The sequence below is a fragment of the Schistocerca americana genome, chromosome 9 (genome assembly GCF_021461395.2).
Source record: "Schistocerca americana isolate TAMUIC-IGC-003095 chromosome 9, iqSchAmer2.1, whole genome shotgun sequence".
Classification (NCBI taxonomy): Eukaryota; Metazoa; Arthropoda; class Insecta; order Orthoptera; family Acrididae; genus Schistocerca; species Schistocerca americana.
The window spans coordinates 46856178-46882800 of NC_060127.1; the positions used below are offsets into that span (position 1 = coordinate 46856178).

The following is a 26623-nucleotide window of genomic DNA, read 5'->3' on the forward strand; positions in this document are numbered from 1 at the left end:
ACTGCAGATGATGTACTGTTAGCTAAGGCACTTCTGTCAGTCTTCTGTTATAGCCCATTAACACCAGATTTTGCCACAATGTCCTAACAGATAAGTTCGTCATACACCCCTCATTGATTTCTGTGGTTGTTTCATGCGGTGTTGTATGTATGTTAGCACTGACAACTCTATGCAACTGCCACTGCTCTGTCATCAAGTGAAGGCTGTCGGTCACTGTGTTGTCTGTATTGAGAGATAATGCCTGAAATTTGGTATTCTTGGCACACTCTGACAGTGTATTTCAGAATATTGTGTTCCCTGGTGAGCTCCAAAATGTAATGTCCCATGCATTTAGCTCCAACTGCCATTTCACATTCAAAGTCTGTTAATTCCTGTTGTGCAGTGCATATTGCCATCCCATGACTTTTGTCATCAGTGTATGTTAACTTAGAAAGCTAGAATAGTAAGTATCTAAGCATAAATTTCTTTGAATTGTATTTTTGTTGTGAAATACCCAGAAAGTTTCTTGAAATTTTTTTCTTTGTGCATGCAGTTCCTGCGGAGAAGCACGATATTTGCCTAGGCCTGCCTGAAAAGGTAAGAACACCAGTAAACATAAGATATTTGTATTGAAAGCTATTAAAATTAGATTTTATGTCAAAAGGAAATCCACCTGAGAAAACTATAAAATGGAACCAGAATTGCTGGCCAGGAATGGCAAAATATCAGGTCTGCTGATAGCCACAGAAGACTTGATTTTAAATCTTTAGTCTCTTGTCGCACTTAGATACTTATTAAAAAGTGCAGAGGTATTTGTTTGTAAACAATGTGACTGTAAAAGAGCTTATGGGCATAAGTTGAAATTTTTAATATTGTATTTTACAAAATCCTAAAATGAGCCATTGAGTTAAAGTTTCAGTTAAAGTATGAATGGTTTGCCTCCCCCCTAAGAATTGCAATTATGTATTTTCTTGAGACTAGTTGGAAGGTCTTTCTTCAGATTAGATTACTGCAGTAGTAAAGGCGTGAGCCTCATATTAATAAACAACGGTTTGAAAGCCTGAGTTAAATTGTATGTGCTTTCTTTCAGTTATATCGAGTAATGATTACTTTAAAAGAAGAAAGGGATGAGGTTGAAGCCAATTTTGATCTTGCTCTTTGTTTCTGACAAATTATCAGCAGGCTTTAAACTCTTCAGTATGATGAAGTGTGATGTAATTACATTGATTTATTCAGCAACCCAACATTTGATAACTTGCGGCAACCAAAACTTTGAATTCCACAAGTTCTGGTTAAAACTTTATTTTTGGAAAGTGAAGAGAGAAAAATTTAAAAGATTGTAACTAAATGAACATGCCAAAAAGGAACAAAAAGTATCCAGAATGAGATTTTCACTCTGCAGCAGAGTGTGCGCTGATATGAAACTTCCTGGCAGATTAAAACTGTGTGCCCGACCGAGACTCGAACTCGGGACCTTTGCCTTTCGCGGGCAAGTGCTCTACCAACTGAGCTACCGAAGCACGACTCACGCCCGGTACTCACAGCTTTACTTCTGCCAGTACCTCGTCTCCTACCCTCCAAACTTTACAGAAGCTCTCCTGCGAACCTTGCAGAACTAGCACTCCTGAAAGAAAGGATATTGCGGAGACATGGCTTAGCCACAGCCTGGGGGATGTTTCCAGAATGAGATTTTCACTCTGCAGCGGAGTGTGCGCTGATATGAAACTTCCTGGCAGATTAAAACTGTGTGCCCGACCGAGACTCGAACTCGGGACCTTTGCCTTTCGCGGGCAAGTGCTCTACCAACTGAGCTACCGAAGCACGACTCACGCCCGGTACTCACAGCTTTACTTTACAAAAAGTACTTCATCAGCATTTGTTCATCCTTCTCCAGGGTGTATACGGTCCCGGACAACCAGGAGATCTGGGAGAAACCCGGGAATTTTTTAGAATTCCAGGAATTTTTCATTGTTTTAGTTTTCAGTTAAATGTTTGTAACTTTGACTGGTAAGAACCAGTACTCTAACAAAGGACATTACTGTATCTCGCTATTGCAACAATATATCGTGAATGAGAGGAAAAAAAGAGAAACAGAAATAAAAAACTTCAGTTGCAAAGGAATTGTGCCATATACAACAACAAAACTCAGTGCTCATACAAGTGTCTGCCAACAGCTAAATGTGTCAAAGGCTTTAGAAAGACTTTGCAATACTTCATAAAAACAAATTGCCTCCAATGGGCGTGATGTCACAACTGTTTACATTAGGTTCATTCGAGCAGTTGCGAGCGAGCTCATGCGCATGCATAGTTGAGTCGGATATGAGTAGTACCTTCCCCTGCTTTTGGCTACAGAAGTATGGCAGTTAGCTGTATAGACAATAGTAGCAAGCAGCCAGCTGTTAACCAGAAAAATTTTACTGGTGCGCTTAAGCTGCCATATTTATGCATGTGCAACAGGCCCGTGGACGAGGTGAAAAACCAGGGTATCTGCCCTGGGTGGAAACTTCAGGGAGGGGGGGTGGGGGTTGCCAAATTCATATTCCTGAGGAAAAAACCCTTGTGTCACAAAGTGCCTAGCATCCAGTGCATGTTGGTCTATCAATTATTCATGTGATTTTGAAACGTATCCCTATTGGTATTTGAACATTTTTGAACACATTTTAAGTTGATTTCTGAATGAATCAAAAGTTGATTTTTGAATGCATGCACAGTGTACATGGTGTCTCTGCCAGGGGAATCCCAGTCACCTCTAGAAATTAACTTTCCTTTCCTGCAGACAAAAGGGGATGGGGCTATACAAATCCGAATGGGTGAATGCCAATTGCTGTTCTGATTGACTGGGTTTGCGAACGATCAACGTTGTTGTAATTACTAGCGAAATCCGTAGATTCGGACTACCAGAGTGGAAATAAACGACTAACAAAAAGATTGCATATTATCTTCTCGGTGTATCCCAGAAAATGAAATTTTGACAGAAAATTTTTGACCAGACATCTAGACTAGTAAGGGCCATTTGTACAGCTGCTATAGTTCTATTCTGGAAGTATCATGGAAAACACGTTTTATGAACACGTAATAATTCCTAACTGAAGAATAAACATGGGATAACTAAACTGGTGATTGTGGCAGGGTTAGTGAAATTAACTGGAGAATAAGTTTTGATACTGGCAAGAATAGTTATAGAATTAGTGATGACAGGATTGTTAGAATGAGGAAGGAGAAGAAACGGAGACATCGCACAAAATATGGAAGAATGGGATGATTCCACATTTATACAAAAATTTCGTACTACTACTTTTCGATCTCGTGGTTCAGTAGCTGGGGCTTATGAATGAAATTTCCAACATAAAACTTTTTGCTTGTAGTAGACCTGACAGACTTTTGATATTGGTACTTCATGAATTATATTCTGTTATAAAAATGACCATTTGTGCCAAAACAGTCTCGCTTTTTGGTGTGCGGTACAATTTCTGCAATATTAAGTAGACCTGTTTCATTTTATTTAGCAAACAGTGACAAAATAAATGTTACCAGATTGAGAAATTGTGTCAGTCTTAGGTACTATTTGTATTAACAGCTTTTTCAATATTAGACGACATTTTGTTTTTTCATTTAGCAAAACGTTTGACGAAAATTGATGAAGTAATAGATTCTTTTCCAAAAAGGAAAGCATGGTATGTAAATCTGTAGCTGGATTAGAGAGGGAAAAGTACTAAGACTTAAAGGATTGAAGAAATGTGTACTGTCTTTATTGGTTTTATGTATCCTATATTTAATTTTATGTCACACAAAACAGCAAATTATTAGCTAGTAGGCAAAAAAAGAGTGCAGATTTCCTGAAGGGTTCTTGTTCTTCCGGTTGCAAATAATTCCATCCAGTATTAATTGCGAGTTCTTTTTTTAAGAGGATTAGGATGTCAAACCGGCCGACTGAGAGCAGGAGAGGCACCACAGGACATTTTAATTTTCTTTCCTGAATATAGTTTAATGGCATCCATTGCAAAATATTACATGTTTGAATTCCACGGAGTGAAATACCGTGACGTGTGATAGCAGAATTCTGTGTGAAGAGGTGTGGCACTGCACTTTGGCACACTTAGGACCAAATAACATGTCTTACATTTCCTCACACACATATGTTTTATGTATCAGACTCTTCAGAAAGATGTGCACTGTGAACAAATTTTTGAAAAGTCGATTTTAAGTTTTTGGCATCCTATTTTAAACGCTCAAGGGAGGATGGGTGAGGGGGCACTACTATCTAGTATTGCCCCCATTCGGAAATATTGTAGATCCAGGGTTAATACAAAGAGCAGTCTGAGTTGTAGTGGTGGGGTAGGTAGTCACATGACATGTGTTTACGTTAGTGATTTTGCTATTTCCTCTTTGTTTATTGCTCTCACGTCAAATGAAAACAAAATGGATTCCTGTTGCCGGGAGCTATCAAGCCAATTAAAATACATTCACATAATTATGGAAGGCTAAAATATGTTTTTAGTTTCAGGTTTTATTTTATTTCCGCCTTTCTGACAGTCAAGTATTAATCTTCTTGCAGAACAATTAAGTTATTTTTGTCAGTTTGCTGAAGATATTTGGCTTTTATTAATCTTTTCTGCTGAGGCAGTCAATTAATTTGAAATGAAGTGTTTAATTCCACACTATTGGCTAGTTTTAACTGTTCGCTGCATTTCAAGTGCATGTTTTTATCTTCTAGCACGTATGGCATTATGCCATAATAAAGAACCAAACACGAGATAATACAGAACTGGTACTCTAAGAAAATTTACAATCAAATGTGGACATACGAATGTGCAGTTTAGGCCGAATTATGCATTTTAGTATGGTTCATGAAATTCTGATGCACTTGGAATATCCTCTAATGTCTCGTTTCTTTTATGACATAATGTAAGATCTTTCAATGTTTTACAAGTACAAACATACGGGCTTCCTGCGTCATCGTAGCTGTTCAAGCGGTTATCTGGCGCTGTCTGGCTACTGCTGAAATGAAACTATTTCTAACAGATCGTGGGAAAATACTGCAAATGGTTGTGTGGAAAGCATTACTTCCAAAGTAAATTTCCTTTTACGCTAGGTGAACTATGTGTGAGAATGTACGATGAATTTCTTAAATCACAGAGCATTTGACTCTCATTTAAAAATCAATTCTTTGAGGATGACCATTTAGAAGAATTTAGAGCCCAAAAGATCAAACATTTATGTCATTGTTAAAAATTTTACTGGCCCAGTTGTGTGACGTATCTTAAAGTGTAACACACTCAAAAAAGATTAACATTATGTGTGAAAGCTTAGCTTCTCTTGTAGCTTATTAATTAATCTTTGAGACCAATATTATATGTGAAAGCTTTTCTTGTAGCAACACTATGTAAATTAATTTAAACCATTAACTTTTCCTATTTGATTTGTGTGTTCGCACTACTTAACAGTGATGTTGCTGTTGGCTGACTACGTCACGTGTTCTTTGCTCTGGCTATCCGCTGTCATCAGCTGCCGAAATCACGTGACATGAGCAGTGACTCTTAGAAAAGCACATAGCAATCTCAATTTCAATGCTTCAGAAAGTAATGTATGGTGTTTGGTGGAATTCAAATTTATAATTTCGTAATACAAAAATATGCAGTATACATGTTGCTGCACATCAAACATTTTTCCAAAACGTGCTTTTCCCCTGAGTTTTGTTTTCTAAAGTGCCGGGAAATTCTACACTGGTGTAAAAAAACTATAACCATTCAAAGGATTGATACATTCTACACTCAGGAAAAGTATACTGTCACTTAACTCAGAAAAAGTGTATTTTCACCCAGGAGAAAGCATATTTTTAACTGGGAAATCTGGGAAAAATCAAGGAATTTTTTTTCCTTGTCTCGTATATGCTCTGCTCTCATTTGTCACAAAAGGTATGCTCTCTGTATTGTCTTAATCACTCTCACCTTTTTCGGTTGCAACTGACATTGGCCAGTTGCACACAGGTATTCAAAAATGTGACGTCACATCACTGCATGGTAGCACGCGCAAATGGTAGTAAGTCAGGATGTGAATTGGACTCTCAAAGAAAGTACAATCCCCCTTGAAAATGTCGTCTGCAGATGCAGACAGAACATTGGGTTTTAATGTGAAATCCGTCCGACCACAGCATAATAGCCTGTAATGTTGTATTAATTGTGACATTTCCAGTTGTGAAAGTTTACATTTTACAACAGGGCAGGGTTGTCAGGTGCAGTGTCACGAGGCTGTTCTTTAGGGGGAGGGGGAGGGTATAAATACAGAAGAGGAAAGTACTAATCAGTTTCATTGGTGGGATAGAAGGTGTGTGGGAGTAGTACTGGAGTGGGAGTAGGGAAGGGGATAGGCAGGTGGAGGAGGACTAGTGAAGGTTGAGGCCAGGGAGCTATGGGAACAAAGGATTTCTTGTAGGCAGCGTTCCCACATGTGCATTTAATAAAGCTGCTGTTGCCGAGAAGAATCCAGATGACACAGGCTATGAAGCAATAATTTAAGTGAAGCTCATTGTGTTGTGTGGCATGTTCATGTTCAGCAACTGGGCAGCCCAGCTGTTTCTCAGCCCTAGTTTGGTGGTGGACAGACAGCAATTTGGTTTCATGCCCATGTAGAATGTGGCACAGTGTTTACTGCTTAGTTCGTAGATAACATGGCTACCTTTGCATGTGACTCTGTCTTTGATGGGATGGAGATGCCAGTGACAGGAATGAAGTATGTGATAGTGGGAGGTTCTATGGGACAGGTCTTGCATCTGGGTCTTTGAATCATGAGGCAACTAGTTGGGAGCAAGGGTGGACTAGGAATGGACAAGTGTGTTGCTTAGGTTGGGGTGGAGGGGATATTCCTAATTTCAGGGCACAACAGGTAATAGTCAATCTGGGCAGTGAATGTGATATAGTTGCCCTAGTCCTTGCTGTTACTGAGTCATGAGAGGAGTGCTCCTTTGTGGCTAGACAGTGGGTGGTGGGGGATGGTAGGTTACAGGTGGGAAAGTAAAAGGGATCCGTTTCTGGATGAGGTTTGGAGGGTAATTTGGTATGTGAAGGCTTCAGTGAGACTCTTGGCATATTTGGAGAGGGACTGCTCATTACTACAAACAGTGACAGGTGCATAGGTTGTATGGAAGGAATGACTGGCTATGGATTAGTTGGCACTTGTTGAAATGGAGGTTTTGTTGGTGGTTGGTAGGTCCAGAGGGCGGAGGTACTGATGTAGCCATGCCTGCGGTGGAGGTAAAAACAAAGGAAGGTGGCTTATTGGGCAGAGGAAGACCAGGTGAAGCGAATGGGGGAAAAGGTGTTGAGTTTCTGGATGAATGTGGGGTGAGAGCGCACTGCCTTGGTCGACATGTTCGTCAATGAATCTGAAACAGGTGGGGTTTGGGATTGTCAGTGATTAGGAAGGATTCCTCTGGATGGTCCATGAATAGGTTAGGATGGTGCCATGCAGGTCCCCATTGCTGTACCATGGATTTGTTTGTGGAGAAGCAATTATGGGTGAGGATGTAGAAGGTTGTAAATTTTGAGTCAATGGAGATTGGGAAATGTCAGCTGGATTTGTGGATTGGCATCTTAGTGGCAGGGCTTGTAGATGGACATACCTGACTGCTGGTGAAACCTTTGTTGGCAGTTAAGATTATCTGGTTGGGATCAGTTTTTAGGTGATGGATTTCTGTGGATGTAGGCTGGGTTTCAATGTTGGGCAGGGTCTGATGGGGGCAGATCACAATTAGATGTAGGAGTATATAAGCCAAGTGTTACCACCCAAGGAACTTTCTTTCCTTGACCATGTGATGGAGGAAAGCCGATGCAGGTGACCTTTGGAGAGTTATTCCCCTCAGTTCCTGGTTTGCACCCAAGCAGATGAAGTGTCCTACTTTCTACAAAACTACTGTTTGTTTGTTTTTTCTGGAAGATATTGAAAATGTTTGACAAACTCTATTTCCTTAGCAAACTGCAAAATGGTTCCACCTTTAATTCATCAAATGCTACCCAGTCTCAGGTGTTACTGTCTTTGTAAGCAACTGGGTGATACCCCTGTTACCATCATGGTAACCTCAGCGTGTTCTGGGAGCTAGTTTTCACAGTGACCTCACATTGCACACCAATGGAAAACTATGTGAACACTTAGAGGGGAAAGGGATCCACTTCATACATTGTGTATATAAAGGACCACCGGACAGCAATATAGACTGTGGTGTATTCAAGACCGTGATGTATTTATTCTCTCTTTTGAGGCAGACTTGCTTCCAGAAAAGGTATTAGTTGGTTAATTACATGTACCATAAAGCATTTCAATGTTCTTTTATCAAAATGATGTGGGACACACCAGTTTACAGGAATGGACACATGAGTTTGCAGCTACACTTAAAACAATTTTTATTTATTTTTGAATTTTTATATTTTTATTTACTGGTTACCAGTATTTAAGTGAAAATCCATCAGTGGAATAGACAGAGCTGTCCAGGAGAAATGACTTATATTTAAAACTTGCTTTGCTATCTGTCAGATGTTTTATGTTGTGCAAATAATCAAAATTCTTGTTGCTGCATGTTACACTACTTTGTGAGCCACTGGCAGTTTTAATAATGGAAAATAAAGGCCATTTATCCCTTCAGTGTTGTAGGTGTGGACATCACTGTACTTCTCAAATTGTGGCGGAATTTCATTAGTGATAGCTCCTAGGAGAGGTACCTACTTGACGTCCATAGGTGAACGCGACACATTGTTTTTACTGTTCACTTTTGTGTAACCAATACTTCCTTTCTGAGTTTTCAGTTACTCCAGAAATATCCCATAAGACATTACTGAGTGAGTGGAACTAAGCAAAATATCTAAGGAAGCTGATTCATTTGTTCCCAAAGTTACCAATTATACAAAGAGCGAAAGCAGCTGAACTTAACTGTCTGGGAAGCTCAGTAATATGCTTCTTCCAGTTCAAGTTTTCATCAATATGCAATATGTACACCCAAAAATTTGGAGCATTCTATCCTATTCACTGCCTCCTGCTCATGTGCTGTGGTGTGACTGACTTGTACTGACTGAATTAGGAATTAGGTTCCCCCCCCCCCCCCCCATTTAGGGAAGTCCATTTTCAGAGAACCACTTAACAGTTCTTTGAGAACCATTGTTTACAATCCCTTCTGTTGCTTTCTCTTTAATGGGATTTATTATAGCACTAGTATCATTGCAAACCAATGCTGCTTGTATTTTAGGTGTACGGTCATTCACCTAGATAAGGAATTTGAGTGGACCCCAAATTGAACACTGTGGGACTCCCTTTGTCGTTTCTCCCCAGTCACTAAAATTTTCTTCCCTTCAGACATTGTTTGAATTATTCAGCATAATCTTTTGTATACCTTTTGTTAAGTATAATTCAAACTAGCAAATAAGATGATATACACAATCAAACGCCATGGAAAAATCGCAAAAAATATCAACTGGCGATATTAATTATTTAAGGTGTATTCTCTTTGATGAGTGACTGTATAAATAGCATTCCCCGTAAGTCAGGAAATTTTATGATGATTGTTTAAGCCTGTCTTGTCACATATATTATGAAGAGGGTTAACCATTGCATATTTTAACGCTGGCCATTGTGTCGGAGCGGTTCTAAGTGCTTCAGTCTGGAACTGCACTGCTGCTACGGTCGCAAGTTTGAATCCTGCCTTAGGCATGGATGTGTGTGATGTCCTTAGGTTAGTTAGGTTTAAGTAGTTCTAAGTCTAGGGAACTGATGACCTCAGATGTTAAGTCCCATAGTGCTCATAACCATTTGAACCATATTTTAACATGTCTGGAAAAATTCTCTGCACCAGCAATGCACTGCATGTATCATTAAGGACATCACTTATTAAGTTGAAACCACTTTTATGTGGAGAATTCTGTTTGACATTCTATCAACACCACATGTGCTTTTGTATTTGAGAGTTTTTATAATTCTTTCAATTTTGGTGAAAGATGCTGGTGCTACTTGTAGTCGCTTAAAGTCATGTGTAAGTGAAATGATATTTTTAATCTCTTGCTTCTTTGACTGGACCATATATTCTTATTTTTGCTGCTACATTTAGAAAGTGACTGCCAAAAGTACTCGCAACTTAAGTATTATCAGTCACACCATTGTCAACTGGTTTGTTATGGTATCTTATAGACTGGCTAGCTGTCCTGTGTCCCATTTGACAATATCCCATATAGTTTTAATCTTATTATCTGCATTATTTATTCCTGTCAGGACATGCATACTTCTGGACATTGTAAGACTTTCCTTAAAGTAATACAAAATTTTTTTGTAGTATGCAAATGATTTATCTTAACTAACTCTGGCCTTTATATAATTTTCCCCCCTCTTACACAAGAGATTTTAATACCCTCAGTTATTCATGGTTTACTTGGTTTCTAATATATATTGTGGATAATTTTTTAGGAAAGCAACTTTGAAATATTGACACAGATTTACTATGGGATAAATTGAATTTGACATTTAGTAACTCTTTAGCTGTATACACTTCCTCCCATACCACCCCTTTTCACCTACTCTTAAAACGTTGTATCCTGATCTCATTAATAAGCCTCACTGCTGTGTATGAACTTGCCTCATGGCTGTAAGCTGCTATATTGTTTATTTATATTAATTATGCTTCCTGATCAAGTGGTCCATTAATGATTAGGCACTGTCTATGAAAACTCTGCAATCGGTGACCTACTATCTCAGAGCACACGAGTTGCAAAAATTGACTACTGAAATTGGACTGAAGCATCCAAATAATGATTCACAACCTTCTTTTATGTGTGTGTTCTGCCACCGCTTGGGTAGTAGATTTTTTTATGTATCCAATTAAATTATACAGAAATGTTTGAAACAGCACTGAGTGCAGTATGTATTAAAGTTTTACTCCCACCTAACACTGTTGGTTCCCAATGTTCCCTCTAGGTGGCATGCACAAATGAGTTATTCAACAGTCATCATGGAGTCATATAATGGTGTAGAACTTGTGCAGTGTTGTTTACGGTTTTATGAATCCAAATTCACTTCTGCAGCTCAGAGACAATTCAGGATTAAATATTGTAAGCCACCACCTCAAACTATTAAACTAGCAAACAAAAGTTTACTTTTTTCCTGTAAGTGGCATGAAAACATCTAATCTTTATGTTTTCAGATTTGCTGATGGTGAAAATGTTAATGAAAATGGAAGATTAGTTCTTGTTTTGAAGTTATGATAACTTTATGTTGTTGCCTGTATAAGCTTGTGCATCTATTTACACTGTAGCATGAAAGAAACTGGTATAGGCATGCATATTCAAATACAGAAACATGTAAACCGGCATATACGGTGTTGTGGTCGGCAAGGCCTATATAAGACAACAAATGTCTCACACAGTTGTTCCATCGGTTACGGCTGCCACAATGGCACCTTATCAAGATTTAAGTGAGTTTGAATGTGGTGTTATAAACGGCACACAAATGATGGGACACAGCATCTCCCAGGTAGTGATGAAGTGAGGATTTTCCCATATGACAATTTCACGAGTGTCCCGTGAGAGGAATCCAGTAAAACATCAAGTCTCAGACATCGCTGCGGCCGAAAAAAGATCCTGTAAGAATGGGACCAACAGCAACTGAAGTGAAACATTCAACATGACAGAAGTGCAACTCTTCCACAAATTGCTGCAGATTTCAGTGCTGGGCCATCAAGTGTCAGCATGTGAACCATTCAATAAAACTATCATCGATATTGGCTTTCAGCTGAAGGCCCACTCATGTACCCTTGCTGACTGCAAGACATAAACTTTACGCCTCGCCTGGGCCTGTCAGCACTGACATTGGATTGTTGATGACTGGAAATATGGTGCTTGGTCAGACGAGTCTCATTTCAAATTGTATCGAGTGGATGGAGATGTATGGGTATGGAGACAACCTCATGAATCCATGGACCCTGCATGTCGGCAGGAGTCTGTTGAAGCTGGTGGGGGCTTTGTAATGGTGTGGGCATGTGCAGTTGTAGTGATACTAGACCCCTGATACATCTAAATACGATTCTGACAGGTGACACATACATAAGCATCCTCTCTGATCACCTGCATCCGTTCATGTCCATTGTGCATTCTGCCAGATTTGGCGAGTTCCAGCAGGACAGTGAAACACCCCTCATGTCCGGAAATGGTACAGAGTGGCTCCAGGAACTCTCTTATGATTTTAAATACTTCAGCTGGCCACCAAACTCCCCAGACATGAACGTTATTGAGCATATCTGGAATGCCTTGCAACATGCTGTTCAGACCAGATCTTTACCCCCTCGTACTCTTACGGATTTATGAACAGCCCTGCAGAATTAATGGTGTCAATTCCCTCCAGCACTACTTCAGTCATTAGTAGAGTTCATGCCACATCGTGTTGTGGCACTTCAACCTATTACCTGGAACCTACCTTCCTATATAAAAGATACTAACCATTTCCTCCAACTCGCCACAGTTCTTGTCCCTTCACCTCATGGTGCCCTGCTCATCACTGTTGATGCCACCTCCCTGTACACTATCATTCCTAATCCCATTTCCCAATGCCTGACAGATTCCAAACCAACAACCTCCTTCCTAGTCACCATGACCCACTGTATCCTTACCCGCAATTAGTTCTCCTTTGAAGGCATTACCTATAAACAAATCCAGTGTATGCCTGTGGGCACCCATGTGGCACCATCCTATGCAACCTATTCATGGGCCATCTAGAGGAATCCTTCCTAAAAGCCCATAATCCTAAACCCCTCACCTGGTTCAGATTCATTGATGACGTCTTTGCTATCTGGATTGAAGGTGAGGACCCCCTGTCCACATTCCTCCAGAACCTCAACAACTTCTCCCCCATTTGTTTCACCTGGTCCTACTCAACCCAACAAGCCACCTTCCTAAATGTTTACCTCCACCTCAAAGATGGCTACATCAGTACCCTGTGAAATCCTGCTCTCGTTTATGCAATGGCAATTTGCTTTTGGAGACTACTTCTGATTCTCAAGCACAACTGCTTGCAACTTCACTCCTCCACAGCTATCCTGTTGAGCCCCATCAAGTGCTGAATTCTCCCCATGGTGCTATTTACATTAGGCTGCTTGATGGTCTGACCAAGGCAGAAATCTAAATGTACCTCTCTGATCAGGTTGTCATTGGAGTCTAGCGTGTGATGAGAAAGGTAGATACGTCCTTAGTGCCCACACGCATTCCATCTCATAGGGGAGTCATGGTGCTCCCTGGGATGACATTCATAGTCAACCCATCTGCCTGACTACCTAGCTTCAAGCTGTTGCAATCTGCATTTTCCTTCCTTGCATGACCTTTTCTCTTTGTACCATTTACATCCCTCCATTATTGGGTGTCACAAGGGCAGACTTCCTCCAGGTTTTTGGGCAACATCACCACCTCTTTCTGCTGCTTGGTGACTTTAATGCACACCATCCCGTTCTTGGCTGACCTTCTCAGTCAACTTGACCTCATCTGCCTTAACATGAGAGCACCCACATTCCTTTCAGACTCTACACCTGTTCCCATTTGGACCTCTCCTTCTGCACTGCCCAGCTTGCCCATCATATCGATTGATCCATTCTCTCTGACATGTAATCAAGCATTTTTTTTTTTCCATGTGCTATCCGTTTGCTGACTCCTACCCCTTCTTCATGCACACCCAAATGGCAGCTTTCTAAGGCCGAGTGGAGGCTTTATTCATCCTTGGCGACCTTCAATGAACAACAGTTCTCCACTTGTGATGACCAGGTAGAACATCTGACAAACATTATCCTTACTGCCACAGAATGTTCCATTCCATGCACATCGTCTTTAGTGTGCTGTGTCCCGGTCCCTTGGTGAACTGAGGCATCCCGCGACGCAATTTGTGCACAGAGATGTGCTCTCCACGTTTGTAACAGTCATCCTACGATGACAAACAACATTCGTTATAAATAGTTGTGTGCACAGTGTCGTCGCATAGCAAAAAAGCTAGCTGGTTTTTATTCACTAGTTCTTTTAACAGTTCCATTCCCTCTTCCATCGTGTGGGCCAACCTCCAATGGCTCTATGTGACCAAGGTCCATTCCCCAACTTCTGGCCTGACACAGTAGCACATGATGTCATAGTGGACTCTATTGCTATCTCCAACATCTTTGGCTGCTATTTTGAGGAGATTTTGAGCTCCACACACTATCACCCTGCCTTCCTCACATCGAAAATGAATGGAGGCGGCTCGGTTAATATCCTTCTCTTCTCAGAATCGTGAGTGCTACAGAGCTGCCTTTACTATGAGGGATCTAGATCGTGCTTTCGCTTCATCCCGATCCTCTGCCCCAGGGCCAGATGACCTTCACATTCAGATGTTGCAGAACCTTTCTCTTCAGGGCAAGCACTTTCTCCTTTATACATACAGTTGCATCTGGGCAGATAGCACATTTCCCAGATGCTGGCGTGAAGCAACTGTCATACCTAAGCCTAGTAAGAGCTTCCTTCTAGTCATTTGCTCTAACTTTCTGTGCCCTTTAGAGCCTCTGTGTGCTGTGCACCATCCATCCCTTAGTGCAACAGGTCTAGGAAAGCTGTCACTTGCTTACTCTTGATGGGGCCACTGCGATGTTTATGTGGGTTCCTGGTCACATTGGTCTGGCAGGAAATGTGGCTGCTGATGCTGCTGCCAAGACTGCAGTCCTCTTACCTTGACCCGCTAGTGCTTCCATTCCCTTCGATGATCTGTGTTTCTGTCTGTCAGCAGGTGGTGACATTTTGGCATCACCACTGGTCCTCCCTTCATGGGACTATTTACAGGGAACTAAGCCTCTCCCAGCAGCTTGGATGAACTCTTCTCGGCCCTCTCGCCATGAGATCATTTTAACTAAGTCGCGCATTGGGCACTTTCCTTTTAACTATCGCCATGTGTTAAGTGATGCTCCACAACCAGTTTGTGCTCATTGCCCTCGGCCTTTGATGGTTTGCCATTTCTGACAGGATGTTTTTAACTACTTATGTTCTCATTTATGTTTGTTGTCTGAGTTATCGGCCGTTTTAGCAAACGATGCATGGGCTGTTGACTGCGTTTTACTTTTTATCTGTCATGGCAGTATGGTGAAGGACCATTTAATCTTCAGTTCAGGACCTCCGTTTCTCTATGGCGTACTTTACGGACCTCTCTCAAATTCCCTGTTTTTAGCTACCTTTCCTTCCAGCGATTGGGCTTAACATGTAGTCGTTTTTAACTCCTTTTTTTTGTCTTCATGTTCTACAGTTCTGACATGGGCACGTATGACCCTAATTGTTTTTGCACCCTAAAACATAACAAAACCATGGTCAGGCATCTGGAATTTCAGAAGTGCATATAAACAGTTCTCTGATTTGCCCATCACCTACTGAATGTCAGATGGGAATATAGAGCAAAGTGGCGAGGAATATGTGCTCTGATTGCCCTACACGTGGAGACATTGTGTAGTAGGAGTTTGTTAAACATGGCAGTTTTCATGCAACAGTACCATATTTTTTGCTGGGTTGGGGTTGTGGCTGGCACAGTGCAAACAGCAGAATCGGGAGCAGAGACATGTGAAAAGGCACGCCCTCGGTTTGGGTGTGAAGGGTGAAAGGTTGCTGGTTTTAGACGTTGAGAGCTTAAGAGTTCAGACAGTGGAGGCACTTCCCGGTGTCACAGAGTCCTAACGAGTGAGCTTCTGGATTTTCACATGTGACCACACACAGCTGACTTACCACCACAGCTGATTCATGTGAGAATGCATCAGCATTGCCAATAGGTGGGTGCTGATGTTTGTGAAGGGGCATACTGTTGCCTCAACACTGTTTGTTCCGGTTTCAGTGATAGTATTACTTTCATTTATTATTCAACCAACCACTTGAGCAACTAAAACATTTAGAGGGTTGCATTCATGTTAGTGATTGAATGTGCAGCCAGGATATGGTAGTGTCCCTTCCAGTTCCTTCATACCTTTATTGCCATTGTATTGGTCTTGTCACTAAGTCTTATGCTGTGTCATTGCTTTTAATATAATGAAGCATCAATTTATTTTATTTGAAGTAACTTGTAGTTTCCTTCAGTCCATTATTATTATTATTATTATTATTATTATTATTATTTGTTTATTGAGTAAAAATAGTCATTCAGTAGAATTTTATAGCAATTCACCACAGTAGAATTCCGTGTTTAGGGTCACTTTTGATATAACAATTCCATTAGGCAGTTAACATTTAACATCAGGTATTAAGCGGTGTGTGACGGAGTCTGGGCAGTTCCATCAATCTGATATAATTTCACATCCACACATTCTGAGGTTTTGCAATTGATGCATTGTCAATTTGCATCACCAGGTTTTACAAATTTGATCAAATATGCCTAGTACGCAGCACAGTGTGCAGAACAGCAGCCACAACCATTTCTTAACTCCATACCAGTTCTGTTTAAATAAAACTAGTAATTACTGTGAGTTGCCTAAATACCTTTTTTTTATTAGGTGTGCGTGGTGTAAAGAAAATGTTTTTGTCATCCAGTAGATGCCAGCATTTTTGTTGTGGCTACTGGAAATAAAGAAGGAAATGTTTAATTATTACAAAAGTATACATTATTTAAAAAAATATCACAGGAACTGTGCTACAGAAATTATTATAAAATATTTCATGTCCACATACTAAAGTCCCAATTGATGGAAGTCGGCTGTAATTTACTGTTGTACACTGCCTTGATTTTCTTTCCTCTGCTTGTTATTTGTGTAACAGTTAAATCTGCAACAGTTCAGTTGATGATATGAACTGCAAGTTATTCAAGAAATTAATGATTTGAGAGTTTTTGGTGTGGTTTAAGTGTTTAAAATGTGCATATGTGCACTTTGGAATTTGCGCTATGTGGAGATATGTCCTCTTGTCACAGCTGCATCTGCTCATTTGTCAGTTCTTGTGCCAGGCAGGAAGGGCTTTACAAACTGCTGGTATAAGTAGTTCTTTGTATGGCAAAACTGAGTAACTTTTTAAAAATATTTGCAATGTGCCTTAGCAGCTAAAGTTTCAACAACACATTTATTTCAGTCTGTTCTTATTGTATGAAAAATTTCAGCGTAGGTTTTGACATTTGGGATTGGACCATTTCGTTGCAAAAGTCTTGTCAGTTCAGTTTCTTCACCATCTCGGTGACACTCTCCCACAGGTCAGACAATCCCGTGGCCATTCATGCTGCCCTTCTCTGTATACATTCAATATCCTCTGTTAGTTCCATTTTATACGGATCCCACATGCTTCAAGCACTGTTCAAGGAAGGTCTTTAATGACATTATTATTGGAAAGATGCACCAGAATATCAGCTTATACTAACGATCCTTTATTCACGACAGACTGTTTAAGCATTTCTCACCATTGTCCAGTACATCTAGACTGATGTGATGTCCATATTAGGTAATTAGTGAACTGTCTTATAACTGTTACTATTTTGATGAGATTTTAAATGATGTAAATACACTGTATTGAAAACATGTTAATTAAGGTTTAACAGTAGTTTGACAGTTGAACTCTTATGACACTATACTTGCCTTACCCATGACTGAGCCATCTCTACAGAGTGTTACATCCAGGTATTTGTATGTGTTTACTGATTCTATCTGTGACTCATTGATATCATAGTAATAGGATAATACTTTTTCATTTTGTGAAGTATGTGATTTTATATTTCTGAATGCTTAAAGCAAGTTTCCAACATTTGAACCAAATTGATATCTTATGAAGATAATCTCGTACAGTGCTTCATTAGACCAAAAGTCACACCCTTCTACAAGAATGATAGCAGAAATTATCCGCAACACTACCATCCAATATCATTGACATCAATTTGTTATAGAACCATAGAAGGATTTTATTATGTTTGAGCTATTAATATTATGCAAGCAAGTGTGTTAATATTGCAAGCAAGTGTGTTAATATTGCAAGCAAGTGTGTTAATATTGCAAGCAAGTGTGTTAATATTGCAAGCAAGTGTGTTAATATTGCAAGCAAGTGTGTTAATATTGCAAGCAAGCTTATTAATATACAACAGGAACAGCAAGGGTCATAAAACACTTCGCTTGGGCACACCTGTGGTTACTTCTATATCTGCCGATGACTCTCCATATAAGATAACTTGAACTTGCTGCATCCCGCGTACCAAAAATTCTTCAGTCCACACACAAATTTTGCCTGATACTCGTAAATCTTAAATTTGATAATGTGGTACTGAATCAAATGCTTTTCAGAAATGGAGAAGTACCACATCTACCCGATGGCCTTAATCCCTACCTTCAAGCGTGTCGTGAGGAAACTGCAAGTTGATTTTGACATTTTCGGAATCCAAGATGGTTGGCTTGGAGGACATTCTATTAGAAAATATTCTTAGCTCAAACATAATGAAATACCTCTATGGTTCTGTAACAAATTGATGTCAACAATATTGGATGGTAATGTTGTAGATGATTTCTGCTGTCGTTTTTGTAGAAGGGTGTGACTTTTGCTTTCTTCCAAGTGCTGGGCACAGTTGTTTGTTCAAGGGATCTAAGACAGATTATAATTGAGAGGGGTAACCTAGCTGCAAATTCGGTATAGAATCTGATAGGGATTCCACCGTATGCTGGAGCTTTGTTCAATTTCAATGATTCCAGTTGTTTCTCAATGCCACTGACACTGATACTTAGTTCATTCATGTTTTTAGTGGTACGGGGAATAAATTGGGGCAAACCTCCGCACAACCAGAACCATATGGTTGTACATCTACAACTATACTCTGCAAACCACCATGAAGTGCAAGGCAGAGGGTATGTCCCATTCTACCAGTTATTACGGTGTTTTTTTGTTCCATTCACATATTGAGTTCAGCAAGAATTATTGTTTGAATGCGTCTGTGCGTGCAGTAATTATTCTAATCTTATCCTCATGATCCCTATGTGACGGATACATAGAGGGTTGTAGTATTCCCCTAGAGTAATCATTTAAATCTGGTTCTTGAAATTTGTTTATAGACCTTCTGAGGAAAGCTTACGTCTATCATCAAGGATCTTCCAGTTCAGTTCCTTCAGTATTTGTGTGACACTCTCCTATGGATTAAACAAACCTGTGACCATTTGTGCTGCTCTTCTCTGTATATGTTAAATATCCTCTGTTAGTCCTGTCTGGTGTGAGCCCCACACTCTTGAGCAATATTGTAGAACCACTCACGCGAATGATTTATAAGCAATGTACTTTGTAGATAGATTACACTTCTCCAGTATTCTACCAATAAACTGAAGTCAATTTCCTGCTTTACCCACAACTGAAACTGTGTGATCATTCCATTTCATGTCCTGTCTGCCCCTGATAGCTGAGTGCTCAGTGCGACAGAATGTCGTACCTAATGGCCCGGGTTCGATTCCCAGCTGGGTCGGAGATTTTCTCCATTCAGGGACTGGGTGTTGTGTCGCCCTTATCATCATTTCATCCCCATTGACACACAAGTCGCCGAAGTGGCGTCAACTCGAAAGATTTGCACCAGGCGAACGGTCTACCCGACGGGAGACCCTAGCTAGCCACACGGTATTTCATTTCATGTCCCTACAGAGTGTAACAACCAGGTATTTGCACGAGTTGGCTGATTCCATTTGGGACTCATTGATATTACAGTTATACGATTCTGTGTTTTTTCGTTTTGGGAAGTGCACAATTTTACATTTCTGAACATTTAAAGCAAGTTGCCAATCTCTGCACCATTTTGAAATCCTATCAAAGACCTGACTGATATTTATGCAACGTCTTTCAGACAATACTTAATTATAAATAACTGTATCATCTGCAAGAAGTCTGAGGTTACTATTAATATTGTGTGGAAGGTGATCACGTTGTATATTGAACAGCAAGGGTCACAACACACTTCCATGGGGCACACCTGAAGTTACTTCACGTCTGACAGTGACTCTCCATCCAAGATATGCTGTGCCTCCCCCTCCCTCCCCTCCAACCAAAAAGTCTTCAGTCCAGTTAAAAATTTAACTTGATACCACATATGATCATTGACAATAAGCACAGGTGTGGTACTGAATCAAATGCTTTTCAGAAATTAAGAAATACTGCATATACCTGTCTGCCTTGATCCAAAGCCATCAGTATGTCATGTGAGAAAAGTGCGAGTTGGGTTTCACTTGATGGATTTTTTCGAAATCCATGTTGGTTGGCATTGAGGAGATAATTCTATTCAAGATACCTCATTATGTTTGAGCCCAGAATATGTTTTAAGATTCTACAACAAATCAATGTCAGAGGTATGGGATGGCAGTTTTGTAGATCCCTTCCACCACTCTTTTTGTAGACTGTTGTGACCTGTGCTTTTTTCCAAGAACAGGGCATGCTTTTCTGTTTAAGGGATCTATGATGGATTGTAGTTGTAACAGGGGCTATCTCATTTGTGATTTCAGTATGTAAACTGATAGGGATTCCATCAGGCCCTGGAGCTTTGTTCAATTTTAATGATTTCAAATGTTTCTCAACACCACTTATACTAATACTTATTTCAGCGATCTTTTCAGTGTTATTAGGATTAAATCGGGGCAATTCTCCTGGGTTTTCCTTTGTACAGGGACATTTGAAGATGCAGTTAAGCATTTCAACTTTTGCTGTGCTCTCAATTTCAGTTCCTGTCTCATTCGCTAGGACCTGGGCACTAACTTTGATGCCACTAACAGCCTTTACATACGACAGGAATTCCTTTTGGTTTTGTGAAAGATCATCTGACAATATTCCGCTATGGTAGCCATTGAAGACTTTATGCATTGTTCTGTTGACAGCCAAACGTGTCTCATTCATTATCTCTCTATCTTCAGTGCTATGTTTTGTTTTACACATATTATGTAGTAAGCTCTGTTTCTTTAGAAGTTTCTTTACAGTGACTGTATACCATGGAGGTGTCGTGTGTCTCCCCCCCCCCCTCCCCCTCCGATTATGCACTGCTCTATTGGGTACATATCTGTCCTGTGCATGGTCAACTATTCTTTGAAACTTGAGCCATAGCTCCTCTATGTGCTCCTGCCTTGGGCTGAAGGTTTCAAGTTCCTCATTGAGATATGGCACTACTGATTTTTTTTTTAACCTAGTTCTGTGTGTGTGTGTGTGTGTGTGTGTGTGTGTGTTTTGTTTTAGTTGTATTTTGGTAATCATTGTTGCCACAACTGCGTCATGGTCACTGATATCAGTTTTGATGTGTATGCTCTCAATCTGATCTATTTGTTGCCATTAAATCCAATATATTTCCAACATGAGTGGGCTTCCTATCTATCTGTTTTAGGTAGTTCCCAGAGAAGGCACGTAGTAAAGTTTCACAGGATGTCTTATCATGCCCACCAATAACAAAACTGTATCTTCCCAATTAATTGTTGTATGATTAAAATCTCCATCAATGATTAAAATATAATTTTGGGCTTATATATAAGTGAACCAGGGTTTTCTTAAAAGTTTTTTGTTACATCAGGGGATGAGTCTCATGGGCAATAGGAGGAGCCAATTACCATTTTATGCCCACCCCTGATACTGAATCTTCACCAAACAATCTCGCATGCCACTTCAGTTTTGCCCTTGGTTGATTCCAGCTTCTTGTCTACTGCGACAGATACACCACTTTCATTTCCCATTTGCCTATTCCTTTGATATACACTTAAAATTTCCCAAAAAATCTCACTGCTATTGATTTCAGGTTTCAACCAGCTTCCCATCTGTACCACCCCCCTCCAATACCCCTCCCCCTCCCTCCCTCCCTCTCTCTCTCTCTCTCACTCACTCACACACACACACACACACACACACACACACACACACACACACACACACACACACACACACACACACACAAAAACAAGAACAAGCGCATGTTGTTAAGTAAACAGAAATTATCCTTACAAGACATGTATTCTAGTCATCCTGCCCTCAGTCTCTGCTGGCTCCTGACCCGCACCTGCCTCCACTTGTCTGGCCTCCCACTAAGCTTGACTAATCTACACTCACACATTCTTTTCACACATTCTTTTATCTCAGCAGTCTCCCTCTTCATCCACCCCCCCCCCCCCCCCCCACACACACACACACACAACCTCTTCTGTACTTTGTGTACAACATGCAACTTACTGTGCCTGCACAAGACAGGCTCACCAGTGCCATATTATTATTTGTTTCCATTGCTTACCTCCTGTGCTCTCTCTCTCTCTCTCTCTCTCTCTCTCTCTCTCTCTCTCTCTCTCTCTCTCTCTCTCTGTGTGTGTGTGTGTGTGTGTGTGTGTGTGTGTGTGTGTGTGTGTGTGTTAGCTCTGGATAAGAAAATAATCCAAAAGCTTAGTAATGTTTTAATTGTATCTATGTGCCTGTCAGAAGTTGGACACCTCAGCTGTACAATGAATATGTACCTCTACGCGTTCCGCTACCTGTATTCCACCTAGAACTTTCCAGTACTATACTAATTATCGGTATATGACATGGAACTTAGTCTGTTGTTGCTTCTACATTACTTCCTGCATCTAGTATCTCATTTGATCCAACTTTTCCTTTCCTTCTGTAGAAATGTGTGCTATTTTCTCTTCTGTTCGCTATCTTGCTTCTGATCAATAATGTTAAATTGAAAAACTAAAGATTCAAGTTTTTGGCTGATTTGGATACTAATGCAGGTTTTTTTCTGAAATGTTTCCAGTCTTTATTGATAACTATTTTACTTGCCGGTGCCCTCCACTGTTTTTAATGGCAGTTATGTTGTTGGAGCTACTAGTTGCGAAGAAAATGTGCGTATTTCTAACACCAATATTTTCTGTTACAGGGAACGTCTAATGAAGCTGTGTCACGGAGTAAGACAGTGACATCTAAAGGTGCTCTGTTACGGAGTAAGACGGTGGCTCCGAGTGAAAAAAAGAACCAAACATTAGTTATAGCCAGAGGGCCTGAAAAAAAGACTGATGCTGAGCAGGATAAGCAAAATTATCAGTGCAAAATCTGCAACTTTCAAAGTAAACATAAGTCAGTGTTCCTCTTCCATTTGCAGAGACACCTTCAAAGTAGTTATAGGTGTGATTTCTGCTGTGAATTATTGCCAAAGGATTTAAACTACTGGATAGCGAAGATGCAGAAACAGGCAATGTAGAAACTGCCAACAAAAATGTCATTCCCCATACTGAAGCATCAGAAATGAGAGATTATGTGGAAACAATGATTGGAGAAATACATACTGCTGGCTTTGTTACCACGTGAAACCTGTAACTCCTACTACACTAAGTGAAACAAAACATAAGTATCATTTACGAATATGAGGATGTGAGTAGTATTGAGCAAGGGGCACTTAATATCCTTCTGACTTTCTGTGCTCACTTTGTTCACCTGTTGTGGTGAAACTTTAGGACTTGGCAAAAATACAGTAACATGTCACCTATCCATAACTGAAGGAGGAGCAACTGGATTAATTGTACTTAATTGGATGAAGTTGAAGTCTTCTCAATAATCTTGCAGTTAACATAAATTCTCACATCCAATTTTGGTGGTGTGATAGTTCCCAGAACAAGCTAGAGAGAGAGAGAGAGAGAGAGAGAGAGGGGGGGGGGTGGTAGTAGTAGTAGTAGTAGTAGTAGTAGTAGTAGTATGAATGACAAAAAAGTAAGTAGTCTGTTGCAATCAGTTGAAGACTTTATAAAATCACTGGGTTCAGGCTGGTGTTGTTGTTCTAGCTTTTGTTTGCACATTTTTGTGACAGGTTAATAACTTCGTAAAAAATGGTACAATACGAACTATACATGTTGTGAATATAGTTTACAGTCATTTATATTCATGTATGAGAATGTTAACTTCTGTGTTGTTGAGATTGGTATCCTTAGTTTGACTTAGGGGGTACTTTCAATCTGCTTGTCAAATCAGTTCTTGCAGGTTTGTATTTTCCAGGTCTAAGTTAGGTAAGTTTTGTGTTCAATATCAGGAATAACAAGTTATAAAAGGAATTTTGGTGTGGTTAGTTTCGTGAATAAAATATGTTTTCGAATCCAAAATTATGGCAATTCCCACATTTCATATTTGGATATTGTCTATTTAGGATAGGTTTGACAAAAACTAGAAAGTGTTTGTCTCTCTGTCTCCTAAGCTTTCTGGTGAGATATAAAGTTCCAAAAGAGAATTTAAATTATATTTTACCATAATTACACAGTTTGTAACTTTCTTCTTTTGGTTTCTTATTGGAAGTAAAATGACTGTTTCTGTGACGTTAACACTTGGAGACTTGGATACATGTAATATGTATCTTTCTTTTGTAATTTATTTTTTCTGAATAATTGTGTGTTCACATATTTGGTTGCAAATATAAATTGATGACAGTCTTTGATAATCAGTAAAATCTTATTTAGCTAATATTATATTTCTTTAATGTAGGCATTATGAAGTGCCTACCAATGTAAACTACTAAAATATCATATGAAAAGATCAAATGGCAAGATCTGTATCCAGTCAGAATCATAAAGTGTGACTAGGAATCCTTACTGAATCCATTAGTACCATGGTTATACTGTTAAAACTTTCCCAAATAAAACAAGAAAAAGTATATAAGCTCATCATGATGTCTCAGCTGAAAATATTTTCAGTAATGCTGTACTAGCAAGACACTGAGGAATGTTTTTGGAACCAACAGATACAGAAGACAAAACTGATGTCCATGGGGGATAAAATGTACTCATAGAAAGTTTAAACATAGCTTTTGTGAAAACTTAATTGGGTCTTCCATTGCTCAAAAATCATCTGGTAATGATTGACAGTGAGAATGTAAATCATAAATGAGCTGAATGAAGCAGATCGGAAGGAGTTATGCAGCAAAAATAAGATTCACAAGCATATGCAGAGGAGGTGATTGTCGATCCATAAAATAGCTCCTGTAATGAAGGTACAGAAGAAAAATATTGGAAACAGTTGGCTTTGCTGAATTAAATTGGTTTGATAATGTTACTCAAAAGGAGTTGGCCATGTCAACACCTGCAGAATGATCAAAGGACGTTATGACATGGTAGAGGATAGCAGAGATCAACATTAGGATGACTTGTGCTACACGGGAAACACTGTAGAGCCAAGTCTAGAACATGATGATCAAAACATTCTAGAATGTGAATTAAAAGTGCTGAAGAAGTACACACAGTGGTTGCCAGAATCTCTTAATCCTGCGGAGACAACCTCAAGCACAACAAGAAATTGTAACAGTGCTGACGGAAGGTTATGCATAGATGTGGTCTATTCACACTGCTGGAAATGGAAATGAGTGGTTGAAATCAAGTGTCACACATGTAAATGAGAATCCCTATGGGCTCCATCAGACTGCTGCCACATCCACCACAAATGGTAATAGTGTGATGACAGTGCGGATAAGTACTGCTAGTCACTCTGGCTAACTCGAAACACTAACTAAAGCAGAAGTGGAAAGATGTTGGCTGTTACGAGATAATTGGATAAAATGAATTTCTGACTTAGTTTGCACCAACACGAAGGAAATGGAAAACCGGAGGTGTTGCTAGTAATAGAGACAAACATGTTTGGGACCGTCACAAAATGTTGATACAGACAGTGGTAGGGACTGGTGGTGGTGCTGAAGGTGAAGTGAAGGTACTGATAGTAACCAACCTTTTCTTGAAGTAGAAAAGGAAGAGGAGCCACAGAATTTGCTCAGCAACAAACTATGTCTAATGGCTGATGAGGAAGTTTTTTGTGGTGTCCTGTCCACTCGTCTCTTATAGGGTGCCTAAAGGATGCTGCTTTCTCGGATAGCTACACAACAATTCAAGCAAACCGCATGCTTTTTATTACGATAAAGTAGATTGACAATACTTAACTTTTGTTTACAATGTCATGTCGCAAGCTATTGGTGATATGGAAATAATCAATGTCTTTTGCTATATAGAATGTCCAAGCAAGTAATGGATATGATCACAAGTAACTGAATCACTGATCGCAGAAACAGCATTAGTCCATGCATGTTGATTTTGAGAAAAATGGAAAAATAAGTTTGTGGGCCTGAGTATTCTATTTTCTTTGACAGCTCTATTTTACTTTGAACGGCACAGTTTCTGGTGATGTCCAGTCACTATTTTCAATGATGTAATTATTAGATTATATAATGAATTAAATACGCAAAGTTCGTGGACATGTGCTGTTTCTGAAATCAATTGGTTGCCAGAAATGTAAGTCTGTGTTATTCAGCAGTTTATTTGTAAATTTATTATGTTCAATACAAAAATTGTTATTATTAGTTTCTGAAGATCAGCTATATTATTTCTCATTACCAAAATTCTTATTTTATGTGTACATGACAGATTCTGAACAACTACTTTTAACTACAAATTACGATCAGGTAAATAGCAAGCTTAGTGAAATATTGCTTGTACCTATGTCTATTATCCACTGTCAGGCCCTCTGCTGTCTACTGAAGGCCAGTTTTAGAGAGCTCTGTAAAACGATAGGTGCTGTTCAGGGATATATGGCTCCAATTTCTTGAGGTCAGCTATTTTCTTCTCACTTAGTGGTACACATTTTTCGTATGCTGCAGCCGTCGGTAGAGTTACTGTTGTTTTTAAATCAAGAAGTAAACAAAAAGTATGTGTCACCGGGCTTCCAATGTATGATTT

At 39.7% G+C, this 26623-nt stretch overlaps 1 protein-coding gene across 1 annotated transcript in view; it reads left to right on the top strand.

The window, feature by feature from the left end:
- LOC124550999 overlaps window positions 1-26193 on the top strand; it is a 49531-nt gene extending 23338 nt beyond the window's left edge. The window contains exons 4-5 of the mRNA XM_047125835.1: window positions 533-576; window positions 22801-26193. Coding sequence (XP_046981791.1) covers window positions 533-576; window positions 22801-23121 — 365 coding nt within the window. The 3' untranslated portion in view covers window positions 23122-26193. The remainder of the gene's footprint in view (window positions 1-532; window positions 577-22800) is intronic.
- Window positions 26194-26623: the final 430 nt, after the last annotated feature.